This window comes from Notolepis coatsorum (genome assembly GCF_963971535.1).
Source record: "Notolepis coatsorum genome assembly, chromosome: 18".
NCBI lineage: Eukaryota > Metazoa > Chordata > Actinopteri > Aulopiformes > Paralepididae > Notolepis > Notolepis coatsorum.
Window position 1 is genome coordinate 36,405,271 of NC_140182.1, and position 16,753 is coordinate 36,422,023.

At 45.0% G+C, this 16,753-nt stretch overlaps 1 protein-coding gene across 1 annotated transcript in view; it reads left to right on the plus strand.

The window, feature by feature from the left end:
* The window catches only part of srgap1a (SLIT-ROBO Rho GTPase activating protein 1a), a 188,302-nt gene that overhangs the window by 164,858 nt on the left and 6,691 nt on the right, over window positions 1-16,753 (plus strand). Inside the window, 2 exon segments of the mRNA XM_084335154.1 lie at window positions 6,933-7,113; window positions 10,542-10,679. Coding sequence (XP_084191280.1) covers window positions 6,933-7,113; window positions 10,542-10,679 — 319 coding nt within the window.

A 16,753-nucleotide genomic window follows, 5' to 3' on the forward strand; every position in this document is an offset into this window, starting at 1 on the left:
AAATAGTATCTCCCCCTGGAGGCTTCTGGAGGAAGCCTCTTTAACTGTGCCTCTTTAACTGTGGTCAGGCGATTGTCGTCGGTCCTGATCCCCGTGGACTCTTTAACTGTGGTCAGGATATTGTCGTCGGTTGGGAGATTTTACATCCCCATGATGTCATGTAATGACACGACTATTAAACTGTCATTATTCTTTTCTCCCATGGTTTTGGTGTGTTTCTTTTGTGTGATTATGTATTGTTATTTATTAAAGCATCTCCGTAAACAGGCCAGGGCATGCTCTTTCTCAGCTTGTAACTCCTCTTCTCTAGCTGGCCTCCTCTTCGTTCCAGTCCTAAAGCTATCTGTCAGTAGAGAGAAAGAGAGAGAGTAAGAGAGAGAGAGCAAAAAGTGTGACTCAGATAGATAGATGGAGAAGGAGAAAGTGAGAGGAGTAAGTCATTCCACATGTTGGTCTTGAGTAGCTGTCCAGAAACCCCCTCCTCTGCTGGGCTCGGCCCCCCGCAGGGCGCTCTGCTGGACTACACAGATTCTGACGCAACACATTTCCAGCGTTGTGCTGGAACGGGCGTCTTTACCCCTCGTAGTGTGATATAACCATTAGAGTCCATTAGTACACAATGATGGATGTTCGGCACTGGCTGGGTTTACTCAGAGCGGGTACAGCCACACAGGCTGGTTGTTGCCTTTACCGTGTGGGGGTGATAGGTTAGCGGGTAACTGCACGTGTGTCCTGGGGTGTGGGGCTGACAGGGTGTTACCCAGTCTATACTTCTCTATGGATTATTGCAAATCATCAGTTGCCCACCTCAGAAGCTGCTAGTGTATGCCTGACCATCCTGGTTGTGGGGGGGGGGGGGGTCTCCCTTTTGTTCTGCCTATTAAAGAGTAACTAAACACATGGTAATTCTGCTGCCCTAGTGGTTGATATTCTCACCCTGCTGCACACTTTGCCCCACCCCAATCAGTGATGTCAGGAGTGCGTCTTTGGAGGTGCTATCAGAGTCTGTCTAGGGAACAAAAAATTTATATTCTGACTTCACAGATGAGGTGGAGATTACAGCATGTGTTTAGTTACTCTTTAAAGCTGCAATAACTACTTCTTATGACCACCTGCTATCAGAAGGTCTCATTGAGTCATGGTGTCTTACTCAATCAACCCTGCACCACCAGCAGCCAGTCTGTTGTTATTCCACCATTTATTTTATTTGTTGATAAAACCCGGTCCACACTTTAGCTCTGCCTATTTTATAAACAAGTGATTTTTTTTTCTCCAGCAAATCTCTTAATTACATCAATATTGTGCTGTCTGAACAGTATTGTGAAGTATTTACCTACCTTGTTTAACAACCAGAAAATTCCCAAGACAAAATTGTATGTATTGTAGTTGAAATCTTGTAATTAGCTACAACAATATTGTGCCGGTTAGGCACTTTTATGTTGATGCATGAAGAGGCCTTCTTTTGGGATTACTGAGTTAGTTTATAGTGGCGACTCGCAGCCCCCTAGTGGTCAGAAAAGCGCTATTTCAGTTTTAAGGTTTTGTGTGAGTTATTTCCCCCTTATCTTCATGAGGGTAAGGCAGTGTTGTTCCATTGTAACGTCAGCCTGTGAACATTGAGCCTATTGCCCATTCAGACATGCATCTGTGATAATGGGATATTCAAGTGTGTGTGTGTGTGTGTGTGTTTTTTGTGTGCATGCAGGCATGAGCTTGTGTGTATGCAAGTGTAGATAATGATGAGAAGAAGGATGTTCATGAATGATGATATTCCAGATATATAGCCAGGGTGACATTCCTCTGTTCCTCCAAGCTGAGTCACACGCGGCAGTGCTGGTTTTGATAAGCTCGTCAGGTCCTTTACCATAATTATGTTTTGATTCCGACAAACATGGCGGTCTCAAGTTCAATCATCCTATCTGTGTTTAGACGTTTCCCGCTCTGTATCGATACGTTGATGTCCCCATCTGGGCTATGGGATCAGGGGTCAACTAATTCTCTGATTGATTTTATCTGACCGCTATGCAGCAGCTACTGCTGTGTGGCCTTGTTTTTTTTTTATTTTTTATTTTTTTACTATTTATCTGGTTGATAACTATTTCCTATTTTCTTTTTCAGTCACTTCTCTTGTTACTTGTTCAAGTTATATGTCTTGATTTCTGTCTTTCTGTTGCATGTTATTGGTGGACAATTTTGTTGCTTGCAATAACAGACAATAAAGATGTCTTTTCTTGAATCCTGAAAGGCCTTGGCAGCTGTTTGCTGATTGGATGTTAAAGGGATAGTTATGATTTTTTTAACCCTAGCCCTATATTGCTACTAGTACTTACCAATGAGGTTGCTGATCAGTGAAGTCCTTTCTCAGCACAACCCATGCTCTTCCTCATACAATCTCCGGCTAGTTAAGCCACAAACCGATGCAAGGTCAATGGGGTCGAGCTACACGAGCTAACTTGAGGCTCACTGAAATGTACTCCACAGAGCACACACAGTAGATTTCATTGCGCTTCAGTCAGCTTGTACAGACAGCAGCTCCACCCCTGTTGCCTTTGCATTGCTTTGTGGGTAACTGTCTGGCGCTAGTATGAGGAACAACATTGAGAAAAGACTCTACATTATCCTTGTTAAGTAAGAAATAGGGTTAGGGTTAAAAATCTATGTATCTTAACATAATGAGGGTCATTTGTTTTCCCATAAGAGCCTCCTAAACCTGTCCCAATCGCAATGCTGTGTCTCTTGCTACGTCTGCAGCGAGACAGCGTAGGTCGGACTGAAGGGAGAGAGGGAGGGAGGGAGAGAGGTAGAGAACAAGGGGGACAGAGAGAGAGAGAGATAGGGTAGGAAGGAATTGTATATCCTCTTCCATTTTATTGACCGTAGCCGTATCTCACACCAGGCCCCGCGCTCTCTCCCCTATTGGCATGCATGAGCGTGAAGGAGACCCACAGTGAGCCAGACCGCTCCACTGGGTGCGGTTAGACATCACACTGCACCGCTGTTGTACACACAGCCCTCTGACTTCCTCTCCCAGCAGCTGAGGTGTGTGTGCGTGCGTGCGTCTGTGTAAAAGTAACTGGGGTGGCTGGGTCTGATGCGTTTCTCATTTATAATTGCGCGGCCTGACAGAGGGATTCCTGCAGCACACTGATATGTGAGTTCACAGTCTACTGCCTCCTCAGACAGGCTGGAGGCGCGGTGTCGTGTTAGCACTTCCTGTCGGGCGAGAGACTTTCACGCACGCTTGTAGAGCGCGAGTGGACGGACAGACAGACAGACAGACACAGAGGGACAGACAGACAGACAGACAGACACAGAGGGACAGATACAGAGGGACAGATACAGAGAGACAGACAGACAGACACAGAGAGACAGCCAGACACAGAGAGACAGCCAGAGAGACACAGAGAGACAGACAGACACAGAAGGACAGACAGACAGACAGACAGACAGACAGACAGACAGACACAGAGAGACAGACAGACACAGAGAGACAGACAGACACAGAGAGACAGACAGACAGACACAGAAGGACAGACAGACAGACACACAGACAGACACACAGACAGACACACAGAGAGAGAGAGAGCTATGAAGAATGACAAAAGGGGGATGGATAGAGAGAGCGAGAGAGCGAGTGCACTGGGATACTTAGAGATAAATAAACAGACGGCTATGAAGAATGAGAGAAGGGGGATGAATAGAGAGAGAGAGCGAGTGAGAGAGAGCACAACCTCTCTGCTCTGCTCAGAATCACTGTCATCTTCCAGCTCACGTGGCTTGTTCATCTGGGAGCGACTGCCTGGAGTTCCTGTGAAAGATGCATAATGGTGGCTTTTCACACTCTTGACTGTACAGGCTTCACCCGCACAATAACTTACCTACCATCCCAGGTAGAGCACTCCTGTCAGGGGGGGGGGGGGCAGTGTGTGTCCACTCCAGGGACCCCCTGTCCAGCTTAATAGGTTCTTGTGGGTGGGAGGCCGGGCAAGGAGGAGGAGGAGGAGGGGGAGAGACGAGAGCAGCAGAGGTTATTTTTAGCTCAGTGTTGCTCTTGTGTGCACGCCTGTTGGTTTGGTGATATTACGGCAAGTGCCTTTCCAATAGGAGCCCGTCTGATTTGATGATGATGTGGGAACTAGCATTGCTCCCTTCTAAGGTAAATGGACTGCATTTATATAACAGCTTTTATCCAAAGCGCTTTGCAACGTACAGTATGCCTCACATTCGCCTGTTCACGGCAGAGGCCACCATGCCAGGTGGGAGCTGTTAGGGGTTAAGTGTCTCGCTCAAGAACACTCTGCCGGAGGAGTTGGAATCGAACCGGGAACCTTCCGATTACCAGACGAGCCGCTGTCACCCCCGACATGCTAGGCGGTGTGTTGGCAGTGTGAACGTACAATCCTTCCACTACAGTCACTGACAGCAGCTACAGCACAGCGGTCAGGGAAGCCGGCGCAACAGCGCGCACGCATAACGCACACTGTTGGGATATTGAAACATTATGATCCGCTCTGACATAATGTCCAAATCAGCGTTGAAAAGTGTGTCCCTGTAGCTCTTCAACAAGGAGACAGCAGGTGGACAGCAGGAGCGAGGTCCTTCTTGAAGGACACCTCGCAGACAGAGGTGCAGCACTCGGCACATAGATACTGACGTACAGTAGCTGGTCGCTGGCCCTAGTACTAGGAACAAACAGGCCTTTTTTCAGAAAGAATGGGTTTTGATATCATATAGTTAGACTAAATCAATTGAAAATAGTGTAGCGTTTGCTACTGTGCTTTTTACTGGATAGTATATGGATAGATGTTGAATGGATTGATGAAGACGTCTTAGTCCCAAACCACCACACGAAAACCTACTGAATGGAATTGATACTAGTGTAACGGAGGTACCGCATGTCTATCCACAGTCACGATGGACAGTGTAGTGAAGTGGCTGTGGACGTTAAGCGGTACTGCAAGTAAACTCACTCCCCAGAGGCATCCAGACCCATTACTAAGGAGTGAATTCACCTCTTGGTCTAGTGATCTGTGATGCCGCCCGCGGCGCGGGAGACCGGGGTTCAACTCCCACTCGGGGCATGTCAAAATAAGACCGGTTACACTAGCGAACTACTGTATATTAAAGCTGTCATTTCCCAAAACATAACTTCAGAGGATTTGACAGTTCATTGCCATTTTTTTTATATTGGACAATGAACACTGGTTAAACTTGTATGGATCTCTAGAATTTAAATTGAAATCTTTCCGTTGGACTACAGTACTTCTAGTGGACAAGATGAAAGGATCCATATGGTGGTCCTGAACCATAGATCTATCCTGGCTATAGGTTCTATAAATACCCTGTACTGGCGCTGGCCCGGCGTGGTGGAACTGGGTTATTATGGACTACAGTCCAAATAACTGCTGCTGCTGCTCTCCAGCACATAGCATAGCCCCACGTGCACACAGTGTGAGCCCACACACACACACACACACACACACACACACACACACACACACACACACACACACACACACCAATAGTAGGACGTGTAGTAACCCCTGTGACATAACCAGATTATGTATTTGAATTCGTATTGTTATTAGTAATTTTCCAGGGGCGTGGGGGGGTCAGGGTTGAAATAATGTAGGAGAATATCATACAAGCTGTATCCTAAATCAAATCAAATCAAATGTATTTGTAGAGCGCGCAATCACACGTTAATGTCTGTCCACATCAGCAACATAGGTCGACAGGAGGCCAAGGACCTGATTTTTTATTTTTTTTTTCTCCTCTTCTCCCATCCCAATTCCACTGTGCCAATTCTTCCCTCCCCTGTCTTGAACGTTGCTCGCATATGCCCCCCACTGGCCGGTTGTAGGGAGGATAGAAGCATTGCATCACGTGTCCCCTCCGATACACGAGGAGGCAGCCTGTCACATCTTTTCACCTGCCAGCGCGGACTCTCATTGGCGAGGTGTAACGTGTGGGAGGCTCACACTACCCCCGCCATTTCCTGTCTCTGCTGTGCAGGCGCCCCCAACCGACCTGTAGGAGTCGCTGTCCACAACGTCCACCCATCGACTTCCACCCGCTAACTCTGCCAATTGAGTTAGTATGACGGCTGGCCCAAGCCGGAGGCAACGCCGACAGCCGGAGTCGAACCCGGTGTCTCTTGCGTTGGTGACGAGCGCAATGTCCGCTGCGCCACCCAGCCGCCAAAGGACATGAATTCTTGAATATTTTTCAGTCCTTTTATTTTATTTGAATTAATTTGTACCATTGTCCATTGAAATCAATATTCAGGATAAAGTTTATACGTCTTGAATGCACAAGGGCGATACTACACAGGTTCACTGATCTGAGACTGATAATTAGCTTTCTGGCACCTACTGTTGATGTTCGCTACTGACCATTTGGCCACTGTCCTCTTGTTATCAACCAGGAAATGCTCATGTGAAACGTGTATTGTAAGTTACAAGAAGATTTTAAGCAGTGTTGTGTTATATTATGGCGAAACAAGACAAGGCTGCTCTGGGTAGAAATCACATCACTTTCTCACCACACTATTCTACACGCCCACCGTCAGTCTCCGGGGGAGGAAAGAATCCTAACCAAGAGAGTTAAAAAAAAAAAAAATACTTGCTTTAAAAGTGAAATACAAATACTTGAAGAGGATTTAAGAGACCAGCTGTGGAAGTAGAATTGGATGTGATGAATTATCAGGTTGTGTGAGTGAGTGAGTGAGTGAGTGGTGACAGCAGCACTCTGCAAACGCCCTCCTAGTTATATATTACATTATTTTACGAGTTCTATCACAAAAACGTTGTGTGCTGAGTCACACCGAATCCTACGTAGAATAATGGATCCCACGGCGATCTGTCTCCTTAACCCCGGCCTCTCTCTTGACACGCCGCCTGACGCGCTTCATCCGTGTCTCCGTTTGACAGAGGGCGAGCCCATTGAGGCCATCGCCAAGTTTGACTACGTTGGACGCTCTGCCCGCGAGTTGTCCTTCAAGAAGGGCGCCTCGCTCCTGCTGTACACCCGGGCGTCCGAGGACTGGTGGGAGGGCCGGCACAACGGCATCGACGGCCTGGTGCCACACCAGTACATCGTGGTGCAGGACATGTGAGTGTTGACTGTTTTTATTCATGCATTTATCTATCTGTGTGTATAGTATATATATTGTACTTTTTTATATATTATATATATAAAAATATATATAAATAAATATACATATTTGTATATTTATTTATATATTTTAATTTAAATCTGAGCATATAGTTGCTCCAATACAATTTGATAGGCCTACACGATGTCAGAAACTAGTTGACTGGAGAATATATAGGATCATGATTCTAAAGGGAATATGAATAATATAAAGTATGATATAATTTTTTTTAATTGTAAGCCTCTGGTGCAAATTCCACAATTTCCTCACAGGGTTATATTCACGGCAAACGTTCAGTCGCTTCCCTACGGTTAACCCTTTCACTGCCACATGACAGCAGGTTAACCCTTTCACTGCCACACTACAGATAGTAAAGGGTTAACCTTCTGTAGTGTGGCAGTGAATGGGTTAACAGTAGAATTCTCTCCCTTGAGACTTTGTGTACAAGTTCCAGGGTCTGTCGCCACTGGCGCTCGGAGCCTGTTTCAAGTTCAGGGAACGCATCCTCCATCGCTCCCTGGTGTTTCTCCCTGTGGTTTAATCAACATACGTATCCACGGCTGTTGTTGTTCCACACTAAGAGGCTTGGGTGCTGGTTATTAGCTGTGTATTTATTGTACGTTGACATTCACAGCGCATTAGAATAGAATAGACATACTTTAATCACCCCGAGGGAAATTTGACACTACAAATCGCTCACATTAAACATTTAGACAGAACAAAGTCACGAATAAGAATAGAATAAAATATACAGTAAAAGATATACAGTAAAAATAATATACAGAAGTCTACAGTAAGTGCAATATTGAACAGTGTTGTTTTAAAGTCCAGTAAGATGGTAACTGTCACTCTGTGTTCAGTGATGCAGTGAGGCACAGTGATGCATTGTAAAGTCTGATGGCTGTCGGAATGAAGGACTTCCTGTGCTGTTCAGTGCTACATTTAGGGAGTGTTAGCCTAGCACTGAACATGCTCCTCCCGTCAGCCAAGTCTGTGTGTAGTGGGTGGGAGGGGTCTTCCCTGATGAATGGGGGAAAATCCACCTGCATCAACATGTCAAAGTCGAGTCACATTTATTTGTATAGCCCAAAATCACAACAAGTTGCCTCGACAGGCTTCACAGATCAACAAGTAACACATCGCATTCGCAATAGATCCACAATAAAAACCACCATAAAATCCACTATTTTACAACACCCCCAGACTTCCCCCAAGGAAGATAAGGAACAACTCCCTGTAACCTAGCAATAGGGGGGGGAAAGGAAGAAACCTCAGATGGGCAGTTGAAAGGGGATCCCCCATCAGCGTGTCGGTGATGTATGAGTGTTGCTATGGATGATCGAAGTAATAATTAGTAATAATAGCAAATAATTGGTACGTATTATGTATAATTTGTCTTAAATACTAAGTATTTAAGACAAATAAAGTTAAAATAATAATAGAAAAAAGAACAATAAAGCACAGGAATACAAGCGCTGGTATGATAAAATAAGATGATGGCCCAAGGTCACTCTCCCCAGGGGGCAGGAGAACCACTCAGATCCAGTTCAAGTAGACTGGGCACAGTTAGTCAGTGTAGGTCAACTGAGGACGGCGTAGAGCAGTTTTAGGTGCTCAGATCCAGTTTGAGGTAGAACAGCCGCTGCAATCGACACTGTAGCCCACATCGAGGACGGCGCAGGGTAGATCACACCACCTTGACCTCTGCAATTAGAGCACACATTGAATGTAAAATGAATGTGTTTATGCAATAAAGTTATAAACATAAAAAAAATTTGAACTAATGACTGCGTTAAATGACTTGGTGTTTTAATTTCATATTTAATTATCGCTGACTCACTCAAATCTTTTTGCAGAACTATTAACACATTTCAAATGAACCTAATCAAAATGTAACTCGATTTGATTTTTAATGTAAGCTTTTATGATGGATCAAATATTTATTTACCTAACGAAAATCAAATTGCTCCTATATAGAATAGATTGGCATCGTATTTGTTCCTGTATATAATCATAATCATTGATAGTGAATTGTTCCTGGGTTGATTTGTTCCACCCTCAGTGGATGTCCAGTATGTATTGGTCCTTATAGGTCAGTGGTTTGCCCTGCCATCATCCACCATTCCTCTGTGGAGTGCTCTCTCCACGTAAAAGGTCCTTTAACCAGCTCCTCCGTCATAGTCACCCTCTCCCGCTCTGGGCCTTGACAACCCCCGGCTAACCCTCCGCCCGGCAACCGCCCCCGGCAACCGCCGCTGCCTAATGGAGTGTATCGCCTGTCTCATTAGGAGCAAGACAGGATCACTCCTGTCGTTTAGTAGCTGGATGGAGAAATGCTCTTTTTCAGAATGTCCTCATCCTCCTCTTTCTCCTTGTCCTCTCTCCTGCACGTCGTCTGCAGCTGTCCTGTCCCGTGCCTCTATCAATAATTCACTCGTAGGGCTGATGTTGATGGACTGTTTTCTTAGCTAATGGAAGCGCACAGGGGTGGGGGGTGGGAGGGGGGTTAGAGCCGCCCGTGCAGGACAGGTGTCCCGTTTAGTATTTTAACAAAGGAGGTGACGGGTGTAGAGAACACCCAGATCAACACTTGTACCGTAAAGAGCCCAGAATGAAACATGCTACAGTATATCTGAGAGACCAGCATTAACCTGCACTTCCGTGTGTGTGTGTGTGGGGGGGGGGGGGGGGGGGGGGGGGTGGTTACACACGCAAACACATACACACGAAACAAGCAAGTAAGAAGTGTGATGTGAATGTGTCTCTGTGTATGTCTGTCTGCCTGTGGTATATTCTTGTTATTTATTTGTGTGCCTGTTATGGCTGCAATGACTATTTTCTAACAGTCATTTTCACATTTTCATTTTCTCCCTGTGCCACCAGAGGCCAGTCTGTTGTTATTCCATAATACATTTTCTTGTTGACAAAACCTGGCCCATGCTTTTAGCTCCGTCCATTTTATAAACCTGTGCATTTAAAAACGTTTCTTTTGAGTGAATCTCTTAACGGTGGTATTGCTGCTTGCAGTGTTGTCGAGAATGTTGTTCAAAATGGCGGAAAATCTTATCAAAATCGATCTGGACCCACAGAATCCAGGAATGGAGTATTGGTTATAAAATTACTGGCCAAAATGTAACGTTTGTTGTTATAGCGCCACCATCTGGCCAAATGGCACCAAACCTGACACTGCACTCGCCTGGGTCCTCAGCTGTACACCCGCCAAGTGATCGGATGAACGGTTCTCGAGATAGGCAAATAACAGACCGAAAAGAATGTTGCTTCCAACAACTACGGTTTTAAATGTTACAGGCAAAATGTAAAGTTCTCTCCCTCTCTCTCTCTCTCCCTCTCTCCCCCTCTCTCTCTCCCTTGCTGTCACTCTCAGGGATGACAACTTCTCAGACACTCTGAGCCAGAAGGCAGACAGCGAGGCGAGTAGCGGCCATGCTGGAGAGGACAAATGTTCGGCCAAAGACATTAGTTCTCCTACGGACAGCAGGATCTCTGAGGCCTACATCAGCCGGTGGGTTTGCAACTAGAGCTAGAACCTGATTAGGACTCTCAAGTCTTCCACTTTGAATTCTTCATGAACACCATTCCGCAGGACAAAAACTTACCAAGCTTGTAATTGCAGTAAATGTATTATCGTGTTGATTTTTTGTTTGTTTTTTTATGATGAGAAGCACCTCACTAGCTCATTCGGTCAGTCAGTAACTCACTCACAGTTAGCCACTCCGCCCCCTAGTGGCAGCACACACGCACGGCACCTTCTTCACACCAATGACCACACTGACAACGAGGTATAAGTTAACAGATTAGATAGAAATCCATTATTTAGTTTATTAAAGCATCGACGCACCGGCCTGCTGGGGGAGGATGCACTTGGAGCTTGTGTCCCATGACGCACACGATCGGATCTAGAATGACAAGAGTATTGAGCAGGCAGATGAAACATGGATGGAGAGATGCAAAGGATACTCATTCATATTATATATATATATATATATATATATACCGGTACCGGACCGGTACCGGTCCACTCTACTTCACATGTGCTGATGTTAAAGCAGGACACACGTACAATACACAAATACACACGTATACACATTACATGTGAGCATCATCTGTGAACATGTGAGCATCTTGAATAGCTGTGACACACATACACACACACACACACACACACACACACACACACACACACACACACACACACGCACACACACGCACACACACACACGCACACACACACACACACACACACAAGCGTGAGCCGAATGCTGCAAAACCCGTTCGGTGAGTTGAAATAAAACAGCTATGCTGAATTTAATTTAATTTTAAAAATAGTGTTTGCTCTACTTTTTCTGCTGTGAATTTAGGTCAGTCAGATTACAGTGAAACCAATGCAACGCCTTCATTAAGTAAGAACCATTTTAATCCGCAACAGGTACTGGAAGTGATATTGCAGAACAGGACTGAGAGTATGCTATCACATAAACCAATGTTGCCTCCAAAAAACTAAAACTAAAGTAGTGCACTGCACTGGTCATCTGCACCATAATCCATACACAGTAGCAATTACATTTTTTTATTTTTTTTATTTAAGATAAGATATTCCTTTATATTCAATCATAAATAAACACATAGATATTACAGATAAAAAGGTAACATACCAAAATGATCAGATAAAGCATTTGCACACCGGAAACCTGGTTACAATAGGCTTCACCATAGCCTTAAATACAGCTCAACCCACTTTAGACTAAACCGTTTCCTATTAGGGATGTTCGATATTTGCTTTTTTACCTATACCGATATTGTCCAACTCTTAATTTCCGATACCGATATCAACCGATACCGATATATGCAGGGTTTCCCCCCCCAAAAAAAAAGGAATAATTTCAGGTAATTAACATTACATATCTCTTGTCGTGGAATTAACACAACATTATGCATACTTTTGACAATAAATAAAATCTGAATTTGTTCTTACTTGCTTGCCTGGGTAAATAAAGGTTAAATAAATGTAAAAAAAAATAAGAAATAAGTACCGTAAATCATTTTTTTTTTTTTACCGATACCGATCATTTCCGATATCACATTTGAATGCCAATATCGGCCCATAATATCGGTAGGCCATCCCTATCAGACATCCCTATTTCCTATTCTAATGTTCTCCCAGTGAAATAGTCCACCTGCCTCTCTACAGATGGTTATCCAGACAGCATCATTCTGTAAAGTATATGAAATGCTGATTTCATAGTGGCATTCCAGGAGAGTATTCCAGGGCAGACACACACACACACACACACACACACACACACACACACACACACACACACACACACACACACACACACACACTCTCAATCCCGCACACATCTCTTTGGCAGGGAGTCTAGCCGTCTGGTAGATTGCCAGTATTTTGTCTCCTACTCCTCTATTCATCGCAGCATTCTCATTCCTCCTGGTGGAGTAAATGACCTTGAAATGTCTCGCTATCACTGGCTCTCGCCAAACACGAGATTAGATCCTATTTTATTGAGAAGCAGCGCTTGCTTTTTTCTCCCCCCCCCCCCCCCCCCCCCCATTGCAATGTTGATGAACCATATCACCCAGAGGCAGGAATCTGGACGGAGCTGTAGCCTCCATTCTGTATCCATGTAACCCCTCCACCCCCAGTACAGTCTGCACCATCAACCCCCCCCCCTTTCCTTCCATTTGACTACTGTTCTATTCAAACAGGCCTCAGAACTGATGAATCATTCATAGCCTGGGCTTTATTTAGATATGTTCCCCTCGCCCACTGTTCTCGATCAACAATGCACTTTTGCCAAGACCGAAAGCCTCGGGCCGGGTGTCATGGTGACAATGACCTCAGATCAACAACAAAAACAACAACAACAACAGAACGGCACCTCGGGGGACTCGCCGATATGGCGATGATCTTATTAAACCTGCATGCATCTCACTTAGTGCCCTCGTTAGGCTTCTCGTTATGGCTTGTCTGGCGTTCTCGGCGGAGTGGATGTTTGTCGGTGGCTGGCGTGTCGACTAGTGGGACTCTAGTCTGTGCGGTATGACTATTGTTTATGTGGTCAAAGTGATTCTCTTGGTAAACCTGCATATTTCATACGGTGACATTGTTAGGCTACTCATGAGAAGCGTGGGCTTGTCAGCTGAGGGCAACGAATCAAGTTAGAAACTGTACTCTGCTGTTTTTGAAAGAAAGGAACTCATAGAATGTCATATGATTTACATTATGATTTACATAGATAAGCAAGTGCCTGAGCTGTCAATAGGGATAAGGCTCATAGGTTGCTCTGTGTGTGTTGAAGCTGGCTCTTGTTTTCTTTCCTAAGCCCATTCCCAGAGGGGACTGGTGTTGTGAATGTAGACTGCTCCCCCTGCAGGGCATTGAGAGTCACTGCACTTGTTTACCTTACCCGGTTTGTCTCTTTATGCTGCAAGACATGGGTTCCATCTCATTCCACCCTCTCCACCCTTGCCCTATTCACTCCACCCTCTCCCTATCCACTCAACCTTCACCCTATCCGCTCAACCTTCACCCTATCCACTCCACCCTCACCCTATCCACTCAACCTTACCCCTATCCACTCAACCTTACCCCTATCCACTCCACCCTCACCCTATCCACTCCACCCTCACCCTATCCACTCTACCCTCACTCTATTTGCTCTATTCAATGTGACACTCTATAGTGAAGCGCTACTGGGGAGGGGTCTGTTTGAGTGACACTCCGTAGTGAAGCGCTACTGGGGAGGGGTCTGTTTGAGTGACACTCCGTAGTGAAGCGCTACTGGGGAGGGGTCTGTTTGAGTGACACTCCGTAGTGAAGCGCTACTAGGGAGGGGTCTGTTTGAGTGACACTCCGTAGTGAAGCGCTACTGGGGAGGGGTCTATTTGAGTGACACTGTACATCATGATGCAGACTTGTATATTGTACAGCGTGGTGCAGACTTGTATATTGTACAGCGTGGTGCAGACTTGTATATTATTGTACAGCGTGGTGCAGACTTGTATATTGTACAGCGTGGTGCAGACTTGTATATTGTACAGCGTGGTGCAGACTTGTATATTGTACAGCGTGATGCAGACTTGTATATTGTACAGTATGGTGCAGACTTGTATATTGTACAACGTGGTGCAGACTTGTATATTGTACAGCGTGGTGCAGACTTGTATATTGTACAGCGTGGTGCAGACTTGTATATTGTACAGCGTGGTGCAGACTTGTATATTGTACAGCGTGGTGCAGACTTGTATATTGTACAGCGTGATGCAGACTTGTATATTGTACAGCGTGGTGCAGACTTGTATATTGTACAGCGTGGTGCAGACTTGTATATTGTACATCGTGATGCAGACTTGTATATTGTACAGCGTGGTGCAGACTTGTATATTGTACATGATGCAGACTTGTATATTGTACAGCGTGGTGCAGACTTGTATATTGTACAGCGTGGTGCAGACTTGTATATTGTACAACGTGATGCACTCTTTCCTCGGTTCCCTGAAGTCCCTCCCGTCCCCAACAGATTATGTCTCATTATCTAGTATGATGATGAATCTCCACGTGTGTCTCTTGGTGATGGAGGACGAGTCGTTAGCCGGGGACCAGAAACACTTGTGTCTCGGGGGCATGATTAAGTTCGGGAGTAACTGATTGACACATTATCGCCGGGGAGAGCAATTAATGTCGACGAGAGACTTTCTTGGAATTTGCGGAAATTAGGAGACGGGGGAAATAACGGTCTCCTGACATGAGCTATCAACCGTTTGGTGCGCGAGATGATGATATATTTACACCGACATGAAAATGAAACTCTTCATGGGATGTTGTTGAAGTTATTAGTTATCGTAAGACCGTTGCTTACAATACAATAATACCTTTGCGGATGCAATCCTTTTGAAGTATTCAGTAATTCATACATGTTTCAGTACTTTTTGTGTACATTCATCAAGATGGACAGTGTGTCTCTCCCTCGGTCTCTATTTCCCCTTCAATATTCACTGTACTATTGCATCACGTCTATGGATATCGTGGTCCTTTGGGAGTGATCACTTACTAATATCTGGTATGTGTACAGAACGGGTCCTAATGGAGACTGACATTTAGCCCTGGGCCGTCTTCTTGTGCAGCGAGACACGGTGTCCGGGGGGAAAAGCAAGAATACCAAATGTCCTGCGTTTGCTTCAGAGAAACACAAGATGTGTCGCAACTTCATCGTTCGACCGAGATGCATGAAGTGGAAACAACTAACGAGGGAGAAATGTTCAGCAACTCTTGTGGCAGATGGATGTTCTCACATCATTAAAACCAACATGCCTTCATCGGGTCTTTGCTTAAAGGAACACGCCAACATTTGGGAAAATTAGCTTACTGTCTTCTCCAGAGAGAGAGACAATAAGATAGATACAAATTTCCTCTCTGTGCGTTCAGTAGAAAGCTACAGTATCTGGCTGCACGTTAGCCTAGCGTAGCACAATGAATGGAAGCGGACAGTACCGGTTAGCCTAGGCATTGTCCAACTAACACCTCTCCCGAAGATTAACCGGCACTGTCCACCATTCATTGTGCTAAGCTAACGTGCAGCCAGATAGCTTTCTACTGAACGCACAGAGAGGAAACTGGTATCTATCTTCTTGTCTCTCTTTGGAGAAGACTGTAAGCTAATTTCCCAAAATGTTGGCGTGTTCCTTTAAATAGTGTGTGTGTGTTACAACTGTTGGTGTGTAACAATGGTACCAGCTTCTCCCCTACTGCACACCACCCCACTGTAGTGACGGTGGCTGTTGTGAGTGAGGAGGCATAATAGCTTCGAACCCGACTGTGTCCCTCATAAATATGCAGAGCAGAGCTTATCGGAGCCAGAGTGGGGATGATGGGCTGCTTCAGGGGAACATTAGTTACCGGGGAGCAGCGCCAGACATAAGCTAACGTGTGTGTGTGTGTGTGTGTGTATGTGTCCGTCCATTTGTGTGTGTGTGTGTGTCCGTTGGTATATGTCCAAAATCAGGTGTGTTGTCGTGTGTGCACATGCATGAGTTTGTGATCTGTGCAGGGCACGTGTGTGTGTGTCAGGGTTCGCACAAGGTCATTGAAGTGCTTAAAGTGCTTGATTTTTTTTAAAGAAAAGGTCAAGGCCTGGAATTCCTTGAAAACAGCAAATTTTTTAACAAGGTGCTTAAAAAGTCATTGAAATTCAAATCAACCATTCACATTGAAAATGTTGTTCATCCATGATAAAATTGTTCTGAATCAATAAATTGAATTTCTTTTATTTAAAGTGTAACTAATTGTCGGAAATTTGTTTTAAGCCATAAATGTTGGATCCGATAAATTTTTCAAAAAAAAAAAAACTGCATTTTAAAGTGAAGTATCTTTTTAAAATGAAAAATAGTGATTGGAAAAGTACTTGAAAGTCCTTGAATTTCATATTGCAACGTATGTGGGAACCCTGGCGTGTGTACGTTGGTGTCTTTTCACATTTGGTTGTTTCAGATTAGCGTGTGTTTGGGAGCAGCCAGGTTCACGTAGGGGACAGCTGGGTTGCTGAGCCAGCTGTAGCTTCT